The sequence below is a fragment of the Scyliorhinus canicula genome, chromosome 13 (assembly GCF_902713615.1).
Source record: "Scyliorhinus canicula chromosome 13, sScyCan1.1, whole genome shotgun sequence".
In the NCBI taxonomy this organism is placed as follows: Eukaryota; Metazoa; Chordata; class Chondrichthyes; order Carcharhiniformes; family Scyliorhinidae; genus Scyliorhinus; species Scyliorhinus canicula.
In genome coordinates, this window is record NC_052158.1 from 76744843 (window position 1) to 76769455 (window position 24613).

The 24613-nt window shown below is 49.2% G+C and overlaps 1 protein-coding gene across 3 annotated transcripts in view; it reads right to left on the reverse strand.

The window, feature by feature from the left end:
* Nucleotides 1-24613, reverse strand: part of epha4b (eph receptor A4b) — a 480535-nt gene that overhangs the window by 147971 nt on the left and 307951 nt on the right. For all 3 annotated transcript variants that reach the window (XM_038815297.1, XM_038815298.1, XM_038815299.1), the window contains 3 exons: nucleotides 21056-21168; nucleotides 14981-15143; nucleotides 13363-13471 (listed from right to left, as the gene is read on the reverse strand). In XM_038815297.1, coding sequence (XP_038671225.1) covers nucleotides 13363-13471; nucleotides 14981-15143; nucleotides 21056-21168 — 385 coding nt within the window. The remainder of the gene's footprint in view (nucleotides 1-13362; nucleotides 13472-14980; nucleotides 15144-21055; nucleotides 21169-24613) is intronic.

Here is a 24613-nt window from a genome sequence, read left to right on the forward strand (position 1 = left end):
AGGGAGTCGCCCAGTATGCAAGTAGTGCAAGGTGTATGGCGGAAGCGGAGTCCGTGGCATTGCGGATGAGCTGCTTAACGATGTGCACCCCTTTTTCAACTTTCCAATTGGACTGCGGATAGTGCGGACTGGAGGTGACATGCCTGAAATTGTAGCTCTTGGCAAACGTGGACCATTCTCGACTGTGGAAGCACGGGCCATTGTCGCTCATGACGGTGTTCGGGATGCCATGCCATGAGAATGTCTCTTTACACGCTTTGATGACGGTCCGTGAGGTGAGGTCTGACAGCTTCAGCACCTCAGGATAGCTCGAAAAGTAATCGATGATTAAGATATAGTCGCGGCCATTCGCGTGGAATAGGTCAATGCCAACCTTGGACCACGGAGACTAGGTCATGTGGTTGGAGCGTCTCCTTGCTCTGCGCTGGTTGGAACCTCTGACAGATTTCGCAGTTCAGGACCATGTCCATGATGTCCTGGTTGATGCCGGGCCAGTAGACAGCTTGCTGGGCCCTGTGTCTGCACTTTTCTACACCCAGGTGTCCCTCATGAATCTGCCGCAGCACCATGCTCTGGAGAAGTAGTGGGATGACTATCCTGTCCAGCTTGAGCAGGATGCCGTCGATCGGCGTCAGATCATCCTTGACGTTGTAGAATTGAGGGCATTGCCCTTTCTGCCAGCCATTGCTGAGGATGTGGACGACTCGCTGTAATAAGGCTGTGAACAATCTTCTCATCTGTTGCCGTGAGAGTGCTTGCACACAGTTGTACCTGTAATTCAATGTGCTGGATGATCTCCAGTGGTTCACTAGGTGAGTTGATGGAGCGGGACAATGCATCGGCGATGATGAGCTATTTGCCAGGTGTGTACACCAAATTGAAATCATACCTCCGGAATTTGAGCAGAATTCTCTGCAAACGAGGCGTCATGTCGTTCAGGGCCTTTTGGATGATGTGGACCAGAGGCCTATGATCTATCTTAACAGTAAATGTTGGCAAGCCGTAGACAGAATCATGAAATTTGAAGATGCCAGTGAGAAGACCTGAACACTCCTTCTCAATCTGTGCACAGCTGGTCTCAGTGGGTGTCATTGCCAGTGACGCGTATGCTACTGGTACCCAGGGTGATGTGTCGTCTCTTTGAAGCAACACCGCACCAATACCACCCTGACTCGCATCTGTGGATATCTTGGTCTCTCGGTCTGGGTCAAAGAATGCAAGGACGGGTGCAGTGGTGAGCTTGGCTTTCAGCTCCAGCCACTCCGTTCGGTGCTCCGCCTTCCACTCAAAGGCGGTTGATTTTTTTCACCAGGTTGCGTAGGGCCATGGTGAGTGTGGCCAAATTCGGGATAAACTTGCCAAGGACATTGACCATTTCCAGGAAGCGCAGCACTGTCTTCTTGTCCTTGGGGACTTTCATTGCCTCAATGGCTTTAGTTTTGTCTGTGTCCGGGCGCACACCGTGTTGCAAAATCTGATCGCCCAGGAACTTCAGCGTGGATGTCCCTAAACAGCACTTGGACCTGTTTAGCTTGAGGCCATGTTCATGGATGCGTCGGAATACTTTTTTGAGTCACGACACATGTTCCTCTGGGGTTGTGGACCAGATTGTGATATCGTCAACATAGACACGAACCGCTTCTATTCCCTCCATCACCTGTTCCATGATGCGATGGAAAATCTCTGATGCCGAGATGATGCCAAATGGAATTCGGTTGCAGCAGAATCTGCCAAAAGGTGTGTTGGTGCAAAGCCTTCTGCTGCATTCCTCAAGTTGGATTTGCCAAAATTCTTGGGGTGTGTCCAATTTTGTGAAGAAGCACGCTTGTGCCATCTCACTCGTGATTTCTTCCCTCTTCGGGATGGGGTAATGTTCCCGCATAATGTTTTTGTTTAGATCTTTGGGGTCAATGCAGATGTGTAGGTCCCCCCGAAGGCTTCTTTACGTACACCATCGAGCTGACCCAGTTGGTTGGATCAGTGACCTTGGAGATGATGCCTTTATGTTGTAGACTTGTGAGCTCTGCCTTCAGGCGCTCTCTCAGTGGAGCAGGGACAAGTCATGGTGCGTGGACCACTGGCTTGGCATCAGGTCACAGGAGAATCTTGTACTCGTACGGCAACCTGCCCATCCCACTAAATACATCTAGGTACTGGGTTAGGATGTCGTCGATGCTGGCCTGATGATCCGAATGGGACGGCGTTGTGGTGTAGACCCTTTTAATGAGGTTCAGTTGCTTGCGGGCGTGCGCACCTAGCAGGGACGCCCTGTCTGGTTTAACAATCTCGAAGCGCAAATTTGCTTGTGCGTGTCGACTGGATACCTGCAGATGGCAGGCCCCCAGTGCCTTGATTGCGTTTCCATTGTAGTCCAGGAGTTTGCAGGCAGCTGGAAGGATTGTGGGGGGCTTCTTGATTCTCTTGAAGTCCACCTGCGAAATCAGGTTGGCGGAGGCACCTTTGTCCAGTTTGAACTGGATGGGGCAGTGGTTGACCGTCATCACTGCATGCCAATCATCCTCGGAATCCACGGTGAGAATTGATTGGACTCGCGATGTGTCCGGTGTGGCGTATTCGCACTTTGTAATAATGTCCACTTGGTAAATGTTGTCCAGGTATTCATCTTCTGGATCCATCACACTGAGTGGATCAGAGTCATGCATTCGGTGTTGCACACTTCTGATGCGCCGCTGTCGGAATTGGGAGTGCTGGCACCTGACTGGTGGTGCAGATCTGCACAGGGCTGCATAGGGGTTTGATTTCCCACAGTTTAAACAGCGTTTGCCTCTTGCAGGGTAGTTTTTTTAAAAATGGGGTGTGCCGCAGTTCACACACGTCATGAGGTCAGCGACATGATGCTCAGTGCGTCGTTGCACATGCGCAGTGCGGTTCTTGGACGTCTGCAACTGCGCATTGCGTTTTCGGCCGCTTTGTGTTCCCGACTGCATTGCGCATGCGTCGGGCCCTGGGAAGAGCGCGCAAAATGGTCGCTTTCGTCAATGTGGAGGCGCTGCATCCGGGAGATTGCCTGAACACTCTCCACCTCTTGGGAGGCTGGTTTTTCAATTTCTGCCGTTTTGTACTGTGAATAGCGATTTTTAGAGTGCTCATGCACAGTACGCATTTCAATCGCGACTGGCAGGGTCATGTGCTTGATTTTCAACAATTGGTCTCGCAGAGGATCAGAGTGGACTCCAAGAACGATTTGGTCTCTGATCATGGAGTCAGTGATATCACCGAATTTGCAGGATTGTGCTAGCAGTCTAAGGTTTGTTAGATAGGAGTTGAAGGATTCGTCTTTACCTTGCATCCTCTGCTTGAAGATGTAGCGCTCGAAGATTTTGTTGGTGTCCATCTCGCAGTGACTGTCGAATTTGTCCAGGATGGTTTGGTACTTCATTTTGTCCTGCCCTTCGGAAAAGTGAAAGGAGTTGAAGATCTCTATCACATGGTCACCTGCAGTGGTGAGTAGAAGAGCTATCTTCCGAGCATCGGTCGTGCCACTGAGGTCGGATATTTCCACGTAGAGTTGAAATTTCTGCTTGAATGATTGCCAGTTGGCACTAAGATTGCCAGCGGTCCTGAGTTGATGAGGAGCCTGAATCTTGTCCATTGTACCTGTATTCAGTAGCTGGTTGTCACGGATCTTGCTGAGTTGAACTAAATAGATTGAACAGTCACTCCTGGTATCATGTTGTGTTCTGCTGCTTCGGATAACAGAGGCTGCTGCTTGATGCAGTCTTAACTAAAGGATGCTCCGGACTCTGAAATGAGTTCAACGTGTTTATTGAACTATTAACACAGTTCTCAAATGAGTTTGACTCTCTGCTAATCTAACTGTAGTAACTCAGTCTAACTGTACCAGCTTGCTCTAAGCCACGTGCTGGGGTATGATGCTGCTGATCAACCCTGTCTAACTCTCTAGATGTCTGTCTGTGGAAAGAGGCAGTGTGTGTGCCTCACCCTTTTATAGTACTTGCATCATGCCCCCTTGTGGTGATGCCACCACTGAGTGTCCTGACTGCCCATTGGTTGTGTCCTATTCTGAGTGTTCATTGGTTGCATGTTTGCACATCATGACAGAGAGTAGACTCAACGGCCGGTAATTGATTGAATTGTAGTTGTCTTGATTTTTGTGGCCAAGTTTCCACACTATCGGGTAAGTGTCTGTGTTATGGCTATACTGGAACAGCTGGCTTGGAGCGCGGTAAGCATTAGAGCACAAGTCTTCAATGCTCCAGCTGGGATACTGTCAAGGCCTTTGGTTTTTGCTGTAATCAATGCCTTTAGCCATGTCTTAACATCATGTGCAACAAATTAGATTGGCTGAAGACTAATATCTGCGCTGCAGGAAACCTCCAAAGAATTACAGTCTGGTAAAATGTGTTGAGTCATTGAGCAACTGGGGAAAGAAAAGGGTTTCAATTTCTACAATGACTGATCAGGATTGTGTTAAATACGGGAATGATTCTGTGTTGGTGCCTATTCGACCGTCCCTCTCCATTCTTCTTTCCCTCTCCCTCATTTTTGAATATCACAAACAATTTGAGAGCAAGCACACTATGGGGACTTCTATTTAGTAGTTTTTCAGTTAACGGGTAAGAAGATTCTGATTGGTATACTGTTTTTGACCATTTTAATTGTGTGCTGTTTTCAACCCTTCAGGTGTCAGTAGGGATATGTATTCTTGAGAGGTATAATGTAAGGGAGTGTTGTGGTTAGAGAAGGCTCATTCTCCAGCTTCCTGTTATCAGATAAAAAAAGGTTTTGCGAGTTGCAAAGCTCTCATGACCTGTGTTATTCAAATCCATTGATAGCTCATAGCATTGTAATGCCATCCTGGTGATTGAGTTGCATATTGTAAATATTTTACATTTATATGTTAAAAAGATTGTCAGGAGTTGCATGTCAAGATTTCAATAATGTGGACCAGTAAATCGATTTGGCCTGCGCTTGCAAACAAGTAGAAGATGCAGCGTCCCACCTTCACTGGCAAATTTGAAAATCTCCTCCTCATAATATGTAATTTATAGTCATCAATGTCTTCCTATAGAGACTGATAGCTACATGCATAATTGGCACCTAGCCAAGGGAGTTGAATTATCGATAGCTTTTCTTGCTCCATACTTGACTCTGTGCATCTCCTGTGATGCTAATAATCTAAGACATTAAGACCACAGAAGTCGTCTTTTAGATCCATGTTGCTCCGGCTCCAGACTTTGTTAACTGGAATTGGATTAATCAATAAAAGTGCCCCGTAGCATTAAGATTTATTGTATTATTTTTTCCATTACTGAGGTGTTAACCAACTATTTTTTGCGAGCGTGATAAAACATGACAAAACCTCAGTCAATTGAATATTTAATTTGTGCCGTTCACCTCAGCATAAAGAATGCTTTGTTTGTAACCTAAAGAATCACTGATGCATCTTCTGAGACATCAAGACCTTCGATGTAGTAAATGGTAATGAAGATTGACCTCCAATAGTCTGATATTTATCACTCTGAATTTTATAAAGTGAAACTCATTTCCAAAATACAGATTGTGCTCAAAGTGAGACATAACTGCAAGTGACAGTAATTATTCATGGTCTGACAAAAGAAAAAAACCTTCATTTCTCTCCCCATAAACCAAAGGATGGAATTGCCCTTCGAAGACTAAATTTCAATGCAATTTTCAACACAGACACATGACCAAGGATCTACAACAAAAACAGCTTCAACTAAATACTTAGAAGCACAATTGAGTGGGGCTGATTGCAAATTCAGACTGACAAAATCATGCACTTGGCTTCATTGAGAAGGTCAGACTGGGATATGAGGGTTGATTTAGAAATTTGGAGACTGAGACAGTTTTCGCGGTTGGGACATAGCAGGAAAGAGAGGTTTGAGATTTATTTGGGGTGAGAAGGAGATGTGTGTTTATTCCCTGTGTTCTTAGTTAAAGTTAAATGTACAGAATGTAAAGAAAGCAAATGGCATTTATAGCTAAAGGAATAGAGTATTAAGGTAAGGAAGTGTTGAGTGTTGAAGTGTTGAATAAAGGTAAGTGGCGTGAGAACATACCAGGAGTATTGTGCTTAGATTTGGTCCCATTATTTGAGGAAAGAAGTAGTTAAATAGGAGGCAGTTCCGAGGAGGTTCACCAGAGATGAGTGTTTGTCGTATGAAGAGAGATTGAACAGTTAAGGCCCATACTCTGTAGAGTTTGGAAGAATGAGGGGAGATCAAATTCAGGTATACAAGATGATAAAGGGCATGGATAAAGTAGGCCTGGAGCAGATGCTTCCTCTTCTGGGGCATTCTAGAATGAGAGGTCATAGTCTCAGATAAGGGGTGAAATTCTCCGAACCCCGCAGGGTCGGAGAATCGCCCAGGACCGGAGTAAATCCCGCCCCCGCCGTGGCCGGAATTCTCCGCCACCCGGGAATTGGCGGGGGCGGGAATCACGCCCCGCCGATCGCGATGGGCCGAAGTCCCGCCGCTGGGAGGCCTCTCCCGCCGTCGTGGTTTGAACCACCTCTGGTGGCGGCGGGATCGGTGGCGCGAGCGGGTCCCCGGGGTCCTGGGGGGGCGCGGGGCAATCGGACCCCGGGGGGTGCCCCCACGGTGGCCAGGCCCGCGATCGGGGCCCACCGATCGGCGGGCGGGCCAGTGCCGTGGGGGCACGCTTTTTCCTCCGCGCCGCCACGGCCTCCACCATGGCGGAGGCGGAAGAGAATCCCCCAGCGCGCATGCGCCGGTGTTGATGTCAGCGGTAGCTGACGCACCGGTGCATGCGCGAACCGGCGAAGGCCCTTCGGCCAGCCCCGGCGCCGGGCGTCAAAGGCCGCTGGAGCCGGTTTGGGCGGCAGTCGGTGTGGTGCCAACTGCTCCGGCGCGGGCCTAGCCCCTCAATGTGAGGGCTTGGCCCCTAAAGGTGCGGAGAATTCCGCACCTTTGGGGAGCCCCGACGCAGGAATGGTTGGCTTCAGTCCGCTACGCCGGGACCCCCCGCCCCGCTGGGTAGGGGAGAATTTCGCCCAAGATGTAGCAAATTTAAAATAGAGTTGAGGAGAAACTACTTCTCCAAAAGGGTTGTGAATCCGTGGAATTCGCTACCCCAGAGTGCGGTGGATGCTGGGATAGTGAGTAAATTTAAGGAGGAGTTTGACAGATTTTTAATTGGTAATGGGTCGAAGGGTTATGGAGAACGGACAGGACAGTGGGATTAAGACCAGGATGAGATTAGCCATGATCAAATGGTGAAGCAGACTCGATGGGCCAAATGGCCTAATTCTGCTCCGATATCTTGTGAACTTATAAGAATCAAAGAACAATCATTGAATATATAGGCAAATAAAAGCAAAATACTATGGTGCTGGAAATCTGAAATAAAATAGATTGCTTCTCCTCCACAGCTGCCACCAGACCTGCTGAGTTTAATAGAAATTTCTGGTTCATATTGACTATATAGGATTGACCTTCACCTTAACTGTCTGAGCTATAAGCATTGGCTGGAAGGCGGTGGGCGGGGGGGGGGAGGGGGGGGGGGGGCAGGTGGACCATGCCCTTAACATAATGTCCCTTATATTTTAGAAGAAGTGTAAAAGATGAACCCCCCTTTCCACACAACAGGCATGATCTCCATTCTGGGATAGGGAATCTGACGTTAGGACCAGTTTCAGGCTGTCATGGATGCCATGTTCCTGATACGACTGCCACAATTTTTAAACTGTCAGCCAATTAATGGCTCGCTATCCAATCAGTAATGGTGGGTGAGGTGACACATCAACATCTCCATCTGCAAAAGTGAGAGCTGACATTTTGTGATGGACAGAGAGAGAGAGAGAGAGAGAGGGTGCTTCCAAATGGATACCGCCTCTGATGAAAAGGTCGGGTTAAAAAAGTAAATAAATAAAAATGCCCTTCCTCCTCACATCAAACATCCCAGGTGCCTCACAAACACGTACATGTGCAAGCTGCAGGTGATGACAGCGTGCAGCTGTCCCCTCACTCCCCTCAGCACAACTCCGACCCTCGTGTCTTTTCCTTTTCAGATACTGAGGAACTGCAACTTGGTTGGGTAGTGGAAAAGCAAGAGATGGAAGAGCAGGAAGACAGAACTGAATAAGAAAGACTGTTAAACGCTCTCACCCTCACAACTGCTCGCTCAGTCATGGACATTGCGTAAATTTTAGAGCAGGACTGAGAGGCAGAATCTGTATGTGGTATGACACTGGGCACCAGTGTACTGCAGACAGGGCAGGGCAGGTGCCAGTCTGTGAGAGGCGTGAGAGGAGCAATACAATGGGGCACTGTTCCTTCCATTGAGGAAGTGGTGGCAAACTCAAGGAGCACACTAATGTCCTCGATCAAGATGTTGGCTGGATTTCTATGGAGCAAAGAATCCCACCGCCAGCGAATGGCGAGAAACATTCAGCCTAATAATGGCCAAGGGTTGGGCTCGCTGTCCAATCAGGAACGGTGGGTGAGCTCCTGAGGCTGAAGGACTGAGAAACACGTGGCTGGGAGGCCGCAGAATCCCACCTGTAGTGCCCGTAGCTTTCACTGTGGCACAAGCATGAAGCCATGCAGTGTCTGGGTACAGCAGTGAGGGCTCGATCACTCTGCTCGCCTACAAGCTCAAATTGCTGCCATCATAGCTGTGGATGCCAGTGTTCCAACTGACTTGCAAGGTGTCACAGCAGTTCAGCAATCTGTTCTATATCATATTCCTGGGATTGAAGAGGCGGCGTCACAGGGGAGCGGCAGGGGCAGGGGCAGGGTGAAATCATAAACCTGTCCTCTTTCAGGAAGGAAACATTCATCCTCTTCCAGCACTGCCACTCCACTCAGAGCCTTGCTGCTGCTTGTCAGCCAGATCACCCACGCCGTTGCCGCCCATGCTGAGAGGGTGTTGTCTGCAGTGCCGCATTCTAGGCTCAGTGCAGCTTGAGGGCAAGTTTATGCGCAACCTTCCGAACTGAAAGTCGGCAGTTTTTCACCGATCAAGCTGCAGTCAATGGGGTAGGAGCATAATATGAAAAAAAAAAGAAAATTGCTTATTGTCACAAGTAGGCTTCAAATGAAGTTACTGTGAAAAGCCCCTAGTCACCACATTCCCGCGCCTGTTCAGGAGGCTGGTAGGGGAATTGAACCCTCGTTGCTGGCCTTGGTCTGCTTTACAAGAGCTATTTAGCCCACTGTGCTAAACCAGGACTTGCAATGGTACACAATAGCCATGGGATGGACAAAGGTGATTAGTTGACGTCTATATGCAGTATGGCGTGGCTTGATTCAGAAATTGGCTTTGAAATGTTTTACTTTGTGGCAGCTTTTATTACAGCATTTTGAGCCTGGGACATCCTGGGTGGGTATGGCGTCCTTTGAGAGCCCTTCTAACCCCCTCCCGTTTCTAGCAGTCTGTCCTCCACACTGTTGCCTCTGCTCATTCTTTCTGTCATCCTGTTGCAGGCCATGGCAGATGCCGCACCATATCTGAGAGCATAAGCAAACTGCTTGTAGGCAGGACAAAGTCCTTCTGACACCACTTCAGCAACTTTAAACAAATCTGGATACAGCAAAACATTCTATAATCTCAGAAAGAATCAGCAATTTTTCTGCAAGTGGATGCTGATCCTGTTAAAAGCACTGGTGAGGATCCTTCCTGCTGTTGAAAGCATGTTCAGCTGTACATATTTAAGAGATGGCATTAGATGAAGCAATGATGCCCAAATTGACAACGCTGGCATTAAGTCAGCACTACACACTGATTGAAGTCAAGAAGCTATTCTGCACACTTCAGGCCAACATTGCCCAGGTGCCAGCACCTTCACAAAAAGTGCAATCCAGCACAACCGGCACCGCAGGTGGCACAATAGAGTCAAGTTGACATGCTTGGCTCTGAAAAACTGGGTAGATTTTATAAATGCCATTTAAAGCGTCCTTCCACTGGCTACCGTACATTAGTCATTTTGAGCCCTGACCTTACATCAGATAAAAAGATTCATATTTCCAGTCAGAATTGGAATCAGGTGAAGGATAATATCTGAACACATATATATTATCCATTCCCCATCTGCTCTCTTCCCATCTTCCCAGATTCTTCCACCCTCAAGCAAAATGTCATACCCCACTTCTCCACTCAGGCAAAGAGAGCTTTGAGGCAAATCTTCCCACTCCCCCAAGGCAGGTTTTGGGGGGGGGGGGGGGGGGGGGGGGGGGGGGGGGGGGAGTAAAATTGAATGGGCCATTCCCCCAAGAACCCACCCACCCCAACCCAGATGCAATTTCACGCTTGGGTGGGCAGGGTCTCAGGTGGGAGAACCACCCTTTCACCCATTAAGACCCTTAAATGGCCATGCAAGGGTAGTCAGAAGTCCTACCAACTGCCAATCAACGCTCAAGTGAGCTTTAAATGGCAGTGGACTTCTGAGAGTTGGCATTAAGTCGACTCTCAGGTTGGCAAAGTGCCGATTGCCGTCCTTAAAACTCTACCCGTGAGGGAGAGGTTGAGGAACTTTCATTCTGAATAACAGGATTCATTCTAGCTCAACCGACACATTTCTCAACATCCTCAAATAAGTAACTGGAAAGGAACTGGCTGTTGAATATTTTAATTACTTTTTGATGTGTTCAAAACACAGGTAGGCGATAGTGAAGGGGTTTGCTGTATCGCTGAAAATGGTTACAGAAACAACGCATTCTTACTCATTTTTCTCAAGGCATGAGATGTAAACTGTCAAATAAATGGACTTCTTTCTCACCAAATTATACAGCAGCAGAGCCTCAGGATGAAATGGAAATCACAGAAGCATTGCAGTGAAAACAGCCAGAATAGAAAATGATAATGAAATCACAGTCATATTGCCAGCTTTATAAATGTTCTCTCCACATATGCCCGGGAAGAACATCGATGAAGTTACTGGGGAAAATGCCCTTTGGAAAAATCCTAACCTTTCACGAACTTTCCATTGGTATTCCTTTTAAATGCATAGAACAAGGGTGTATATATATATTGAAAATGGAAAATTTGCTGACCTGCATCAAATCTGACTAAGTGAAATGAAATGAAAATTGCTTATTGTCACGAGTAGGCTTCAATGAAGTTACTGTGAAAAGCCCCTAGTCGCCACATTCCGGCCATTCTGTTCGGGGAGGCTGTTACGGGAATCGAACCGTGCCGCTGGCCTGCCTTGGTCTGCTTTAAAAGCCAGTGATTTGCCCAGTGAGCTAATGCCTCATTCAGTATAGCCATGCAAGGTATCCTGTCAATAAAGAAAGGGCTGTCTGTTCCAAAGGCATTCGTTATTACCAAGTTTACTGATGGAACATGACTGCTGGATTTAATTTACATGCAAAATGAAAAAGAAAATGGCATCTGTAAAGTAACTGATTATCATAGGTATTAGACTTAAATAATGAGAAAGCTCCCACTCCTGTGAAGGTCACATGTCAAATGCCTCGGTGTCTCTGACACAGCAACGTTTCATTTCAAATTCAGCAGCGTAGGTTTCCAGCTGAACTGCAAGGTAAATCAGCGTGCGGGTGAAGCAAAGCTATGGGAGCCTTTTACCGAACTGCACTTAACACAAATAAGAGTGAGCAAACGTAAGAACCAATCTGACTACAGCAAGAAAGAATTTTGGAGGAAACATCACCATGGGCAGAATTTTACGCTCCCCTCAAGGCAGTTCAGAGGTTGGGACTTGGCGAGGGGGGTGGGGGAAATTAACCAGATGCAATTTCCTGATTGAGCGTGCTGGGCCTTGTACGGGAAACCCATCTATTCACCTGTTAAAGTCCTTTCGTGGCCATTATCTTATTCTGCCGTGCATTAATTGTTCGGCTGATGGAATCTGTTGCAGGTAAGGTGAAAATGGACATTTCCACCTTTCCCCATCTTGGGAAGGAAGTGGGGGGGGGGGGTGAAATGCCTCAATCTGACCACCTCCTAAGAGTTGGGGCACCCTCACCCCTGGGATGTAGCAGTTCCAGGTGCCTCTCCAGGGCCTACCGCCCTTCCTCCCTCATTCCCTCAAAGCCGCAATTACCCCCCTCGTGACCACTCTCCCCGCCGTCCCGGGTGTCCCTTACCCGACAGCAGCTAAGACCTTTCTCCAAGGTCCTGAGAATTAGTCCCAGATACAGCACTGAAATACCGCTTCAGGCTACTGCAGTGCGTGCCTGGCAGGGTTAATGAGCTGTCGGCCAATCTGATTGGCTGACAGCTCTTAGGGCGGGACCTCCTTCCAACAGTGGGTGGCAGTCCTGTCCGCTGCTAATCGCTGCTCAATTGGGCGTTAAATGGAAGTTGGAGTGCAAGAGTCAGTGGCTGCATGTTGGGCAGCGACTCTGGGGTGGCGAGCACCGATCACTGGCTATCCTCAAAATTCTACCCCATGAAAACATGCCAATTAGGCATCAAATCACAAACTATCTAAAATAAAAAGCTACTTAGTTGCTGCATTGCAAAAAAAATAGATTCCATGTAAAAGGCCTTTTAGGTTGCTGACGCAGTGTCTCAGCAGACAAAGATTGAATCATGGAGGTGAAGATATTCAAAAGGAAATTATCCACTGGTTTAGCAAAGGGCTAAATTGTGGCTTTGAAAACAGACCAAGGCAGGCCAGCAGCACGGTTCAATTCCCGTACCAGCATCCCTGAACAGGTGCTGGAATGTGGCGACTAGGGGCTTTTCACAGTAACTTCATTTGAAGCCTACTCGTGACAATAAGCGATTTTAATTTCATTTCATTTTCATTTCATCAGGAAGTTTTAAATTTCCAAGAGATTTAATGGATGGAATTTCATGATCGAGTGGGTTATACATGATCTGCGGAAAGAATGCACCTGATTGTCAAATCACCATTTCATTTTCCATGCTTTTTCACATCTTTCATGACTGGATATCTTCCCTGTCCCACCAAAAACATGCATGAACGTCTACCGATTTGGTTCTGCGTTGGCACTGGGAACTACTGTTCTTTCGAGATTAGCGGCTTTAATATGAACATCCTTCAATTCAGAGCCAGTTGTACAACCTCATTCACTATTCTGAGCTATTGAGCTATAATTGTCTCAATTTTGTCTTGCTCTCCTTTCTTCCCCTTACTAATCCAAACTGTGATGGACTCCCACTCATTTAATTACTTGAGGTAAAGCTTGGTTTAGCTGTTTCTTGATACACAAACTAATATGTGTACAGTTTCAATCCGCAAACAATCTATCCACCCCAGCAATAATAGTACTGAGTTGAGTGTGTGAGTACAGTTTGACAGGTTATTCCATCAGGGCGACATTACTGCCTGTTAAATCTATATTTCAGATGCACTGGACAGAGGAACATAGAACAGAGCAGCAAGAAATTAATTTTGTTTACCTTCCACTGACGACAAAGCAGGTAACAAGAAAGATCAAGAGGACAATGCCTCCAGCAACAGATACTGCCATGATGGTGGGCTGGTTTGGATCGCCAATAGCTAGCATGTCTAAAAAAAAGGAAGGAAAACAGTTGTTGGATTGTACCTTGTGGTCTCTGAAATGGAAATTACAGATGCAACATAAATGCTATCAGGCTGCAGACCTATGTTGTTCTCCCAACTCTTTATTGGTGTGTTGGCACACTGCTCTGATCAAGTTGCGGTAGTGCATTGCGTTTGAGTATTTGTTGTGTACAAAGTGCAAAAGACAACCCTAATTGTTCATCTCTAGGACTTCCCTAATTAATTTCTCTCTCTTTCTCGCTCCCTCTTGAAGTACTCACAACTCTCTCGTCTAAATATGTGGGCATGGCCTGCAAGCTCTGGCATGCTGATCTACTGCTTGACATCCAACAATGCACGTTGTTCATCAAGGACCTCGGAGTAGTAAATGGGACTGGGCAACCTCTTTGAGGTCTCTGAAGATGGTCCTTAATATGAACAGAAGAACATTTCCTCCCTCCAAATAATTTGGTTCCTTGGAAGAAAAATCACAGATAGACTTGGACATAATTTTCTCAAGTAGATTTCCATTGGGCCAATCATGTTCAGTCGCGGTTTCTTCTTTGGCATTTCAGGATTTTTAAGAACTATTTAGTGATTCAATGAGCTCTCTATTATAGAGTACAGAAAAATGCACATACGGGCAAATACACACAGATGGATTAATATTTTACAAGTCAATAGATCACTTTGTGAAAGTTTTTTTTACAATGGTAGCCTGTGATTAGCAATCAACTCGAAGGTGGTTTTCCCCCAAAAGAATTGGTTAGTGAAAGCTTTAAAAATGACTTTGGATTTATTGAATACTCATGAACCTCATTCTTTTTAATAGCTATGTTATCTTGTAGCCCTGTTATAAAAAAACACTCAGCCTTCAAGTGAATGCTGTTTTCACTGCCCAAACAAGTGATAGTTCCCTCTAGCTGAAAATAAAAAGGCAATAATCCACTTCAGTGAATAATCATTATCCCTTTACTATCACCAGTCATGCAGTGCCTCAGAACGAACACTTCAACGTGGTTTCTACTCTCGTAATTTAGACCTGCAAGATGCCTATTCAAGGACAGTGAGTTTAAGACACTTTCCCTCTTAGTTATTAGAAAGATGTTTTTACGACTGATTATACTTGTGCATTACTGACCTTTTACACTCATTAAAGAGCAGTATTCCTGGTGACAAGTCTCAAAAGGCCAGTCATATTAAACAGTTTAAAGTGATGTAAAATGCTACTGCAGTGTATTGCAGCTGTGAAGTCCTTCTCTGCACTTAAAACCAGGGGCATGTATCCATATACAATATTATTATTTTCACCTCTGTCCATTAAACTACTACCAATTCTTGCTGCTGCCCAAAAATATGTTTGTTTGGGTCTTTCAGTAAATACTTGCTCCAGAACCTTTTAAAGTAGACTGCCACTGACCGCACAGAGTGTCAGGGCTAACCTGATTCATGTGCTATAATCTTCACAGTTCTCCATTCATGAGGTTTACTCTGAGCAGACATTTCCATCCTTACCTTCTTGACTGGTCTCCAGCTCAATTTCACCACCATAGGTCCCGTGTCCTCCGCTGGTGCGGGCTCTGACCCGAAACACGTATGTTGTGCCTGGTTTTAATCCGTCAACTGTCATGCTATTGGATTTGGTTTTTAAAACCGTGTAGTTTTGGTCCTTTTGATTCTGTTGCAATAAACACATAAAGTACGATTATAACTATTTTGTACTGACTGGACTCATTCTGCATGAAGTGTTTAGGTTCTTGACAATCCTGGTATGAGGAGACCCATTGTAGATATCAGAGAAAACAATCCCAGATGACCACCCCTCTATCACAAGGTGATATGTGGGGATGATCACTGATGATTGCGCATTGTTCAACACCATTCATGACTCCTCAGATACTGAAGCATCAATGTCCATATACAGCAAGACTTGGACAACATTCTGGGGGTCACCACTGACTAAAAGCTGAACTGCACCAACCCTTTAATTACTGTGCCTACAGGAACAGGTCAGATGCTTGGAATTCTGTGCAGTGTAACTCACCCCCTGACTCCCCAAAGCCTGTCCACCATCTACAAGGCACAAATCAGGGGTGTGCTGCAATTCTCTACACTTGTTTGGATGAGTGCATGTATCTCCAACAATGCTCAAGAAGCTCAACAACATCCAGAACAAAGCAGCCCGCTTGACTGGTATCCCATCCACCACCTTCAACATTCACTCCCTCTACCACTGATGCCAGTGTGTAGCATATAAAAGATGCACTGTAGCAACTTCCCATTCGACAGCACCTTCCAAAGCCATGAACTCTGCCACTTAAAACGATAAGGGCAGCAGGTGAATGGGAACATCAGTACTCCAAATTTCCCTCCAAGTCACACATCATCCCGACTCAGAACTTTGTCACCTTTCCTTTGCTGTAGCTGGGCTAAAATCCTGGAAATCCCTCCCTCACAACACTTGTGGGTGAGTGTACTCACCTAAGCATGAACTGTCTGCATAGTGCTGTGACCTATGACCTGGAAATTATGATACGGTCTACATCCAGGTACTGTCCTGGAACCCCGGTGGGCACCTCCTCTGGCTCCGCCCTCACCGGGACGATATATAGACCGGCCACCTGTGGGTGGCACTCATTTGTGCAGCTGACACTGGCAGGCGAGTTCATGGATAATAAAGCCGAACGTTCACTCGTCTCATGGTCTCACAGTGAATTGACGGTATAACAACATGTTAATTTCTTATCTTAATGCCAATGGGGTTGGGCAGGGAAGTTTTAGCCCTGATGCAGAGCCGCCCTGTTTGACAGGGAGGCTATTTCATAGAATCCCTACAGTGCACCAGGAGGTCATTTGGACAATCCAGTCGTCACCGACCCTTTGAACGACCACCCTACCTAGGCCCAAACCCTCATCCTATTCCTGACACCCCACCCCAAGGGGCAGGCGCTCAAAGAGCCGGGAGGCCTTTGCCAGGTGGGCCTTGTCTGGACGGTAGAAGTGCGGATTGCACTCCGCGCAGACTTGGCAGTCCCTGGTCATGGCCTTGACCTCCTCATTGGAGAAGGGCAGATTGTGGGCCTTAATAAAGTGGGTAAGCCGGGTGACCCTCGGGTGACAGAGGTCATCGTGGATAGCCCGAAGCCGGTTATCTTGTGCGCTGACGCATGTGCCGCGGGACAGGGCATCTGGGGGCTCATTGAGCTTCCCAGGACGATACTTGATATCGTAATTGTAGGTAACGAGTTCGATCCTCCACCTCAAGGTTTTGTCATTTTTAATTTTGCCCCGTTGTGCGTTGCCAAACATGAAGGCGACTGACCGTCAGTGACGAGGGTGAACCTCCTACCGGCTAGGTAGTGCCTCCAGTGCCGCAAGGCTTCCACTATGGCTTGTGCTTCCTTCTCGACTGAGTAGTGTCGGATTTCGGAAGCGTGGAGGGTTCCAGAGAAGAATGCTACTGGCCTGCCCGCCTGGTTGAGTGTGGCGGCCAGTGCGACGTCTGACGTATCGCTCTCTACCTGAAAGGGGACGGACCCATCCACCGTGTGCATTGCGGCCGTGGTGAATGTCGGCCTTGATGTGGCTGAAGGCCGAGGGGGCCTCAGCCGTCAGGGGAAATGTGATGATTTGAATAAGTGGGCGGGCTTTGTCCGCATTGTTGTGGACCCACTGGGCATCGTAGGAGAATAGCCCCAGGCATCGTTTGAGGGCCTTGAGGCTGTGGGGAGGGGAAAGTTCTGTGAGTGGGTGCATCCAGTCGGGGTCGGGCCCAAGGACTCCGTTCTCCACAACTTAGCCGAGGATGGCCAGTAGGGTAGTGAGGAAAACGCACTTCTCTTTGTGAGGTTGAGGGATTGGGCTGCCTGGAGGAACCTCTGAAGGTTGGCGTCATGATCCTGATCATGGCCGCAGATGGTAACATTGTCCAAGTATGGGTATGTAGCCCGCAAACCGTACTGGTCAACCATTCGGTCCATCGTTCTCTGAAAAACCGAGACCCCGTTAGTGACGCCGAAGGGGGCCCTGAGGAAGTGGAAGAGTTGGCCGCTGCTTCAAAGGCAATGTGGTGGCACTCTTCCAGGCGGATCGGGAGCTGGTGGTAAGCCGACTTCAGATCGAGCGTTGAGAACACACGATACTGTGCGATCTGGTTGACCATCTCCGCTATGCGGGGGAGGGTGTACGCATCCAGTTGCGTTAATGATCTGGCTGTAGTCCACAACCATCCGATTCTTTTCCCCAGTCCGGACGACCATCTCTAGGGGCTGTTGCTGGCCTCGATGATCCCTTCACTCAACAGTAGCTGGACCTCCGACTTGATAAAAGTCATGACTTGAGAACTGTACCGCCTGCTACTGGTGGCGATGGTCTTACAGTCGGGAGTGAGGTTCGCAAAGAGCGAAGGGGAGGGGGAGACTTTGAGCATCGTGAGTCTACATACCGTGAAGGGGGGGGGGGGGGGGCAAGGGTCCACCGAACTGTAGGGTCAGGCTTCAGTGACTGCATTGGAATCCGATCAGTAGGGGGGCGCAGAGGTGGGGGAGGACGTACAGCTTAAAACGAGAGTACTCGGCGCCCTGCATCGCGGGATTAGCGATACAGTACCCCCGGATCTGAACCGAATGGGATCCGGAGGCAAGGGAGATTGTTTGGGATGAGGGGTAGATGTGAAGGGAGCAGCGCCTTACCGCGTCAGGGTGAACAAAGCTCTCCATGCTCCCGGAGTCGAAAAGACAGGAGGTGTCGTGCCGGTTGAACTGGACGACCATCATTGAGTTTTTCAGGTGCTTTGGCTGCGACTGGTCGAGGGTGACTGCGCCAAGCTGCGGGTAGCCTGCGTGGTCGGTGGTATCGGGGTCACAAAATGGCGGCCCCCATGAGTCGCACGTGTCGGGCTGGGTCGAAGATGGCAACCAAGATGGCCGCCCCCATCGATCGCATGTGTCCGTCGGTGCTGGAGCCGACGGCCAAGATGGCGGCCCCCCACGAGTCGCACGTGTCGGCCGGTGTTGGAGCCGCTGGCCAAGATGGCGGCCCCCACGAGGCAGATGACGCATCTGAAGGGGGCGTTCCGGGCAGGCACGTAGCCACATTGCGGGGTCTGCGGGCCTGCGAGTCCATGGGTCGGGCCTGGTGAATTTTCGATTTCTGGGCTTTAGGTCGGCCCAGACAGACTCTGGCGCAGTGTCCCTTTTTGCCACAGTCGCTGTGCGTCCCTGTGCGGGCTGGGCAACGCTGCCGGGGGTGTTGACCCTGACCGCAGAAGTAGCACTGCGGTTCCCCGGGCTGGACTGGCAGACGTGCGGCACAGGCCTGTGACGTAGTCGGGTCCGACGGGGGCCGCAACAATGGCGTCCACAAGGGGTTCGCTGGACCTGCGGGGAACGCACTGAGGCTCTGGTATGCCACCTCTAACGAGGTGGCTAGTTTTACCGTGTCCTGCAGGTCAGAGGTCCCGTTTTCCAGCAGGCGCTGCCTGATGTAGTTCGATCGGACCCCAGCCACGTAGGTGTCCCGGATCTGTAGGTTCATGTGTTCCTCCGCCGTCACATCTCGATAGCTGCAGTTCCTCGCGAGTAGGGTCAGGTTTTCCAGGTACTCGTCCAGCGATTCCTCGGCTCGTTGACGGCGAGTAGTGAGAAGGTTGGAGGTGAACACCTCGTTTATGGGCTTCACAAAATGCGCCTTGAGGGTTGCAACAACTGCCTCGTATGTGGCAGCTTTCTTTATCATCACCAAGATTCGATGGCTCACCCGAGTGTGGAGGAGTCGCAGCTTGAGGGTTTCAGTGGGAGGCGTTGTGGAGGAGTCGAGGTAGGCCTCGAAGCTGCGAAGCCAATGTTGGAAGATCTCCTTGGCCTCTGTCGCTCGGGCGTCGAGTTCAAGCTTATCTGGCTTTTGAGTGGCTTCCATGGTGCCGTCGATGGATAATAAATTATTATACCGTCAATTCACCGTGAGACCGTGAGACGAGTGAACATTAGGCTTTACTATCCATGAACTCGCCTGCCAGTGTCGGCTGTACAAATGAGTGCCATCCACAGGTGGTCGTTCTATATATCGTCCCGGTGCGGGCAGAGCCAGTGACGGAGCCCACCAGGGTTCCAGTACAGTACCTGGAAGTAGACCATATCATCATTACCAGGTCATAGGTCACAGCACTATACAGACAGTTCATACTAGGTGAATGCATTCACCACATGTGTCAAAGGGTGTTTTTCAAAATTAAATTTCACTTGTAAATATTGCACATTACATTGGCTTCATTTTATCCAGATGTGCGTCATTGTTATTTATTGAGGCAAGCATCAGTTAGAGGGCTGCACACCTCATGGTTGGCACACACTGACGGTCACAGGGGAGATAGGGACACTTCCTTTATTGTAGAAGAATCAATATTGTGTGCCTTGTTAACACTTTATTGAGTGTTCATGTTCGTGTCCAGTGTTATACTTGCCACTCGGTGGGACAAAGCTGAACTTGCAGGCTCAGCTGCCTCTTCATTCCATCTATTGTAAAGGACAATGTCTGAGATCACTCTCAGCCGGGATAACTGCAATGCTGTCTGGAAGAACTCTGTGCACTGCAAACTGGTAGATGTCCAGCTGAATGAGACCGAGGAGCATCTCAGGAGTAACCCGGTCAGCAAACACAAATTGGCTACCTGTGCTCTGCAACATTGCACCACCCCAAATCCACTGTGTAGCCAGCACAGCACGATTTCTGGAAAGAGTGCACAAAAATCTGGATCTGCCGCTGGTAGAAGACATGACCCACCCACCCACTCAGCAAACACCTCATCTTGAGGTACTCAACCTAGACCAACATCCCGAGCTCGGCAGTTCTGTTGCATGCCTGTGGGAGGTCATGTGGCACAACGCCAATGACGCAGCCCAAAATCAGAACTTGGTTGATGATCCCACATTGAAAAGCCCAGGCTTCGACCTCCTGCGCGGTGAATGGGTTAAAATGAACAGATTTCACACTGGAGTCGGACCCTGTCGCAACAACCTCTTGCATTGGGGACACCTTGACACATCCCTGTGCAACTGTGCTGAAGTGCAAACCATGGTGATCGACAATTACCCTGACCTGTGCACCAGGTTGATGAGGAGGCGGCCAACTGACATCTAGCTGTTCATCAGTGCATACGATGATAGTAGTAGGTGTCAAAGTCATTGAATTAGTCTTCAAGTGCCATTTCCCACCATTAGAACACTAGTCTCACACACCGCTCGATGATGCACTCATATCCCGTCACTCACCCACCAACAGTCTCTCATCAATTGGACTCTTACCTTATATTCCCACTGCACCTCACCTTTACAGAACTAGCACTGGTTCAACATGTTACCACACTGTTGCTGATGGCTACTTGCTCTCCTTCAGGAAGTGTCTTGTCTCATTCATTGCCTCCCCATTAAATGGGGCTCACATTGGGAACTCAGCAGAGCAGTGGATTAACCTGGGCTCTTCACTCAGCAGTGCAGTATCTTGCTGCTCCAGCACACCCTGCTGCTTTCTGGAGGTAACGTTAAAAAACGGTTACTTATTAATCAGAGGCTCCGTGTATATTTTATTACTGACCTTTTCATAGTAGATAACCTCGTACTCCACAATAAGACCGTTAGCATGGTCTGGTCCTTGCCAAGCCAGAGTGATGCTATCCTTACTTTTCCTCTCTTTCAGTATCACATTCACTTGAAAATAGACAAAATGGATGAAAGCGGATCATTAGTAAAACGATGCATTTCCATGGTAACTGCATCATGAAGCAACATACTAACAACAAGAACAATATTGGCCATTGCTCCATCAAATATAAAGGAATGTTTATTGTGTCTCACAAAGCACCAATTGCATCACATTCACTTAACTAATGCATTGGAGTTTGATTCCTCTCTACACTCAACTGCGAATGACATAACATTAGTCAGGTCTCGCTACCTCCGTGAGACAGTATGCTTGCATATGTCTAACGATGCTCCGGTCAACTCAGCCATTAATTCTGAACACAGCAGCCACTCAAATCGATCAAACATGCTGCACTCATGAATGGGAGCTTCTGTAACTTAAAACATTCAAACTGTTCAAAGACAATTCATGTGAAGACGACAAGAGCCAGTTTCTTTGTGCTGTTAAAAATACTGTTGCCAAAACCCTCGTGCTGACAATCTCATATGGAATGATGGAGATCTGGAAATGAAATCAAAGGCTGTAATGTTATTGAGCGCTCATGTAAAAAGTTGGGTCAGTGAGCACTTGTCAGTCTGATAATGTCTTCAGCTGAATGTTGGCCTTTTACTCAGGGCCTGGTGTCATAGTTTATGTCACATATTTTTCACACACTCGGCGGGATTCTCCCGCAATCGGCGGGATGGTCCGACGCCGGCGCCAAGAACGACGCGGACCACTCCGGCATCGGGCCAACCGGAAGTTCCCGAAACCTCCGCCCCGGAAGGGTCTAGCAGCGGCGTGATGCCATTCGCGACGGCGTCACCTGTCACAGATGCACGCGCGTCATTGACACCACTCGGTGATGCAGCACAAAAGACGCCACAGCCAGAGACTCGGCAAAATGGCCGCCCGCTGTGCAGCGCCGTGGTTCCAGAAGCGGGACATTGGAGCGCTCCTGGACGCAGTGGGGCAGAAGAGTGAGGCCCTGTACCCTGGACATGGCCGCAGGGTCGCACCATACTTCAGCCGGCGCCAGTGGAGGAGGTGGCGGAGGCCTTCAGCGCCGTGGCTGTTACAGCCAGGACAGGCAACCAATGCCACAAGAAGCTCAATGACCTTGTCAGGGCAGCCAGGGTGAGTAGCTCCGCCCTCCCTCCCCCCACCACCGCAGAGCCCTAGCTGGAAACGACATGGCTGCACCCACCCATGCAGGCTGCATTGGCAGTATGGACTGTGTACCTATGCCACTATACAAACAACCGCTGTTCTGCAAGTATATGTCCGCCTAACACTGTTGCCCTTTATCTCTGTCACCCCCCCCCCCCCCCCCCAAGAGAAGCGTGCTCATAACAACCAGGAGCGTGAGAGGACCGGAGGGGGTCCACCTGAATTGCGCCCCCTCACCGTTCATGAGAGAGCCCTGGACCTTGCAGGCAGACCCGAGGACTGTGCGGTTGCGGAAGCAGAGGTCGGGGGCGCAGCAGCACCAAGTGAGACGCCCCACTGCCTTCCCCACACCCCCTCCCCCTTTACCCTGTCGCCCGGTACCCCCATCTCCTCTCTCCTCCCTTCCCCCATCCCGTCTTCCTCCCATCTCCTCTCTCCCCTCTTCCCCCCTTGCCCCATCTCTCTCCTCACTTCCACCATCCCCATTTCCTCCCATCTCCTCTCTCCCCTCTTTCCCTTCCCCCATCTCTCTCCTCCCTTCCCTCGCCCCCCCTTCTCCCGTCCCATCTCTTCTCTCCTCCCTTCGCCCTGTCCGCCTTCCCCCCTTCCCCCATCTCCTTCCTCCTCCCATCCCCTCTTCCCCAATCTCCTCATTCCTCCCATCCCCCCTTCTCCCTTTCCCCTCCATACTCCCCATTCACCCATCCCCCATTCGGACCCCCTGTCATGTGAGAGTACCTTTAAGAAATGAGTGTTTATAAATGGGTATGTATATAAATGTCTGTAGTGAGAGTACCTTTAAGAAATGGGTGTTTATTACTGCAGTGATGTCAGAGAGTGGGTGGACCTGAGCTGTCAGCTTTTTACTTTCGTTTTAGGCTGTGTGCTGCAGGGTGTGTTTTAGTTTCTTTTTCAGAGCTGGATCGCTGCAGTCACAGCCAGAAGGTCTATTAGAGTCTCCTTCTGTAATCTAAAGAATGTAAATTGATCCATTGGTGATTTAAAACTATTAACTACTCTCAGTAGTGACTTTAACCTGATGTGCTTCTGTTAAACATTCTTCTTTTTAAGTCTTCTGGATGTTAAAAGCTTAAGGATTAATTAGTGTTGTATTATTTGGGGGTTGTATTTGAATTAATGGTTGCTAAGATGTTCACTGTATGTTTTAAAAAGCTTAACCTGAGTTCATAGAATAAACATTGTTTTGCTTTAAATAAATACTTTTCCGTTTCTTCTGTACCACATCTGTAGAGTGGGCCGTGTGCTCCCCAAAAGTTGTGGGTCAGGTGAACTCCATGATACACTTTGGGGTTCTCTAAACCCTGGCCCATAACACCCCATCAGTGCTTCCAACCATGCATGCTGTATTGTGTATTGCAGGACCAAACGTCGACCCACCCGTCCTTGCGGATGCGACTGCCCCCAGGATGTGCCAGGGCGCCCACAGGACAGGGATTGACCAGGGTCGTTAGGAATACGACACCCCCATCCAGTGCCAGAGCGCCCACAGGGCAGGGACCGACCTGGGCCCTCAGGAATACGACACCCCCACCCAGTGCCGGGGTGCCCACGGGACAGATATGGACCCGGACCGTCAGGCATCCGCCGCTCCCATCTGGTGCCAGTGCGGAGACACCGTAGGGCCACATCCAGCAATGGGGAGGGCAGCCACCAAGGACACCCAACGGCAGGGGACGGACGAACAGGAAACACAGGGGACCCTGGACTTCGGGTCCGATGAGGACTCAACATTACGCCACTGCTGTCTCCTACACCCTCCACCATCGCAGAGACACTCACCTCTGTTGGGCACTTTAGTGATGACGCTTCTCGTACACTGACTGGTGCGCACCACACAGCCGTTCCGGTACTGCAGGTGGAGGTAGGAACAGCCGAGGGGCCGGACGGTTGGAGGGCTGCCCGGCTCCAGCAACCCGCTGCTGCCCAGACGGGTCCCGGGTTCCTGGAGTTACCACACCCACCCATAGACCCGATGCAGTCACGGACCCAGGGACGATCGAAGGAGGTGAGGGCTGGGTTGCAGCACCTGCAGATGTAAGTGGAGGAGCAGGGACTGGTGCCGTCATGCATGCCAACCAGGCCTAAACCGCAAGGGTGGCGTCCGCGGTGGAGGCAATGGGTGCGACGTTGTCAGACGTGAGGGCATTATGCAAGGCCTGGGGCTTTCCGTGAAGGCGACGTCCGTGACCCGGGATATGGCTGCCCTCTCAAGGAAACCATGAGCCAGAGCCAGCTGCAGATCGCAGCGGCACTCAACGCCGCGGCCCAGTCTCAGCAGGC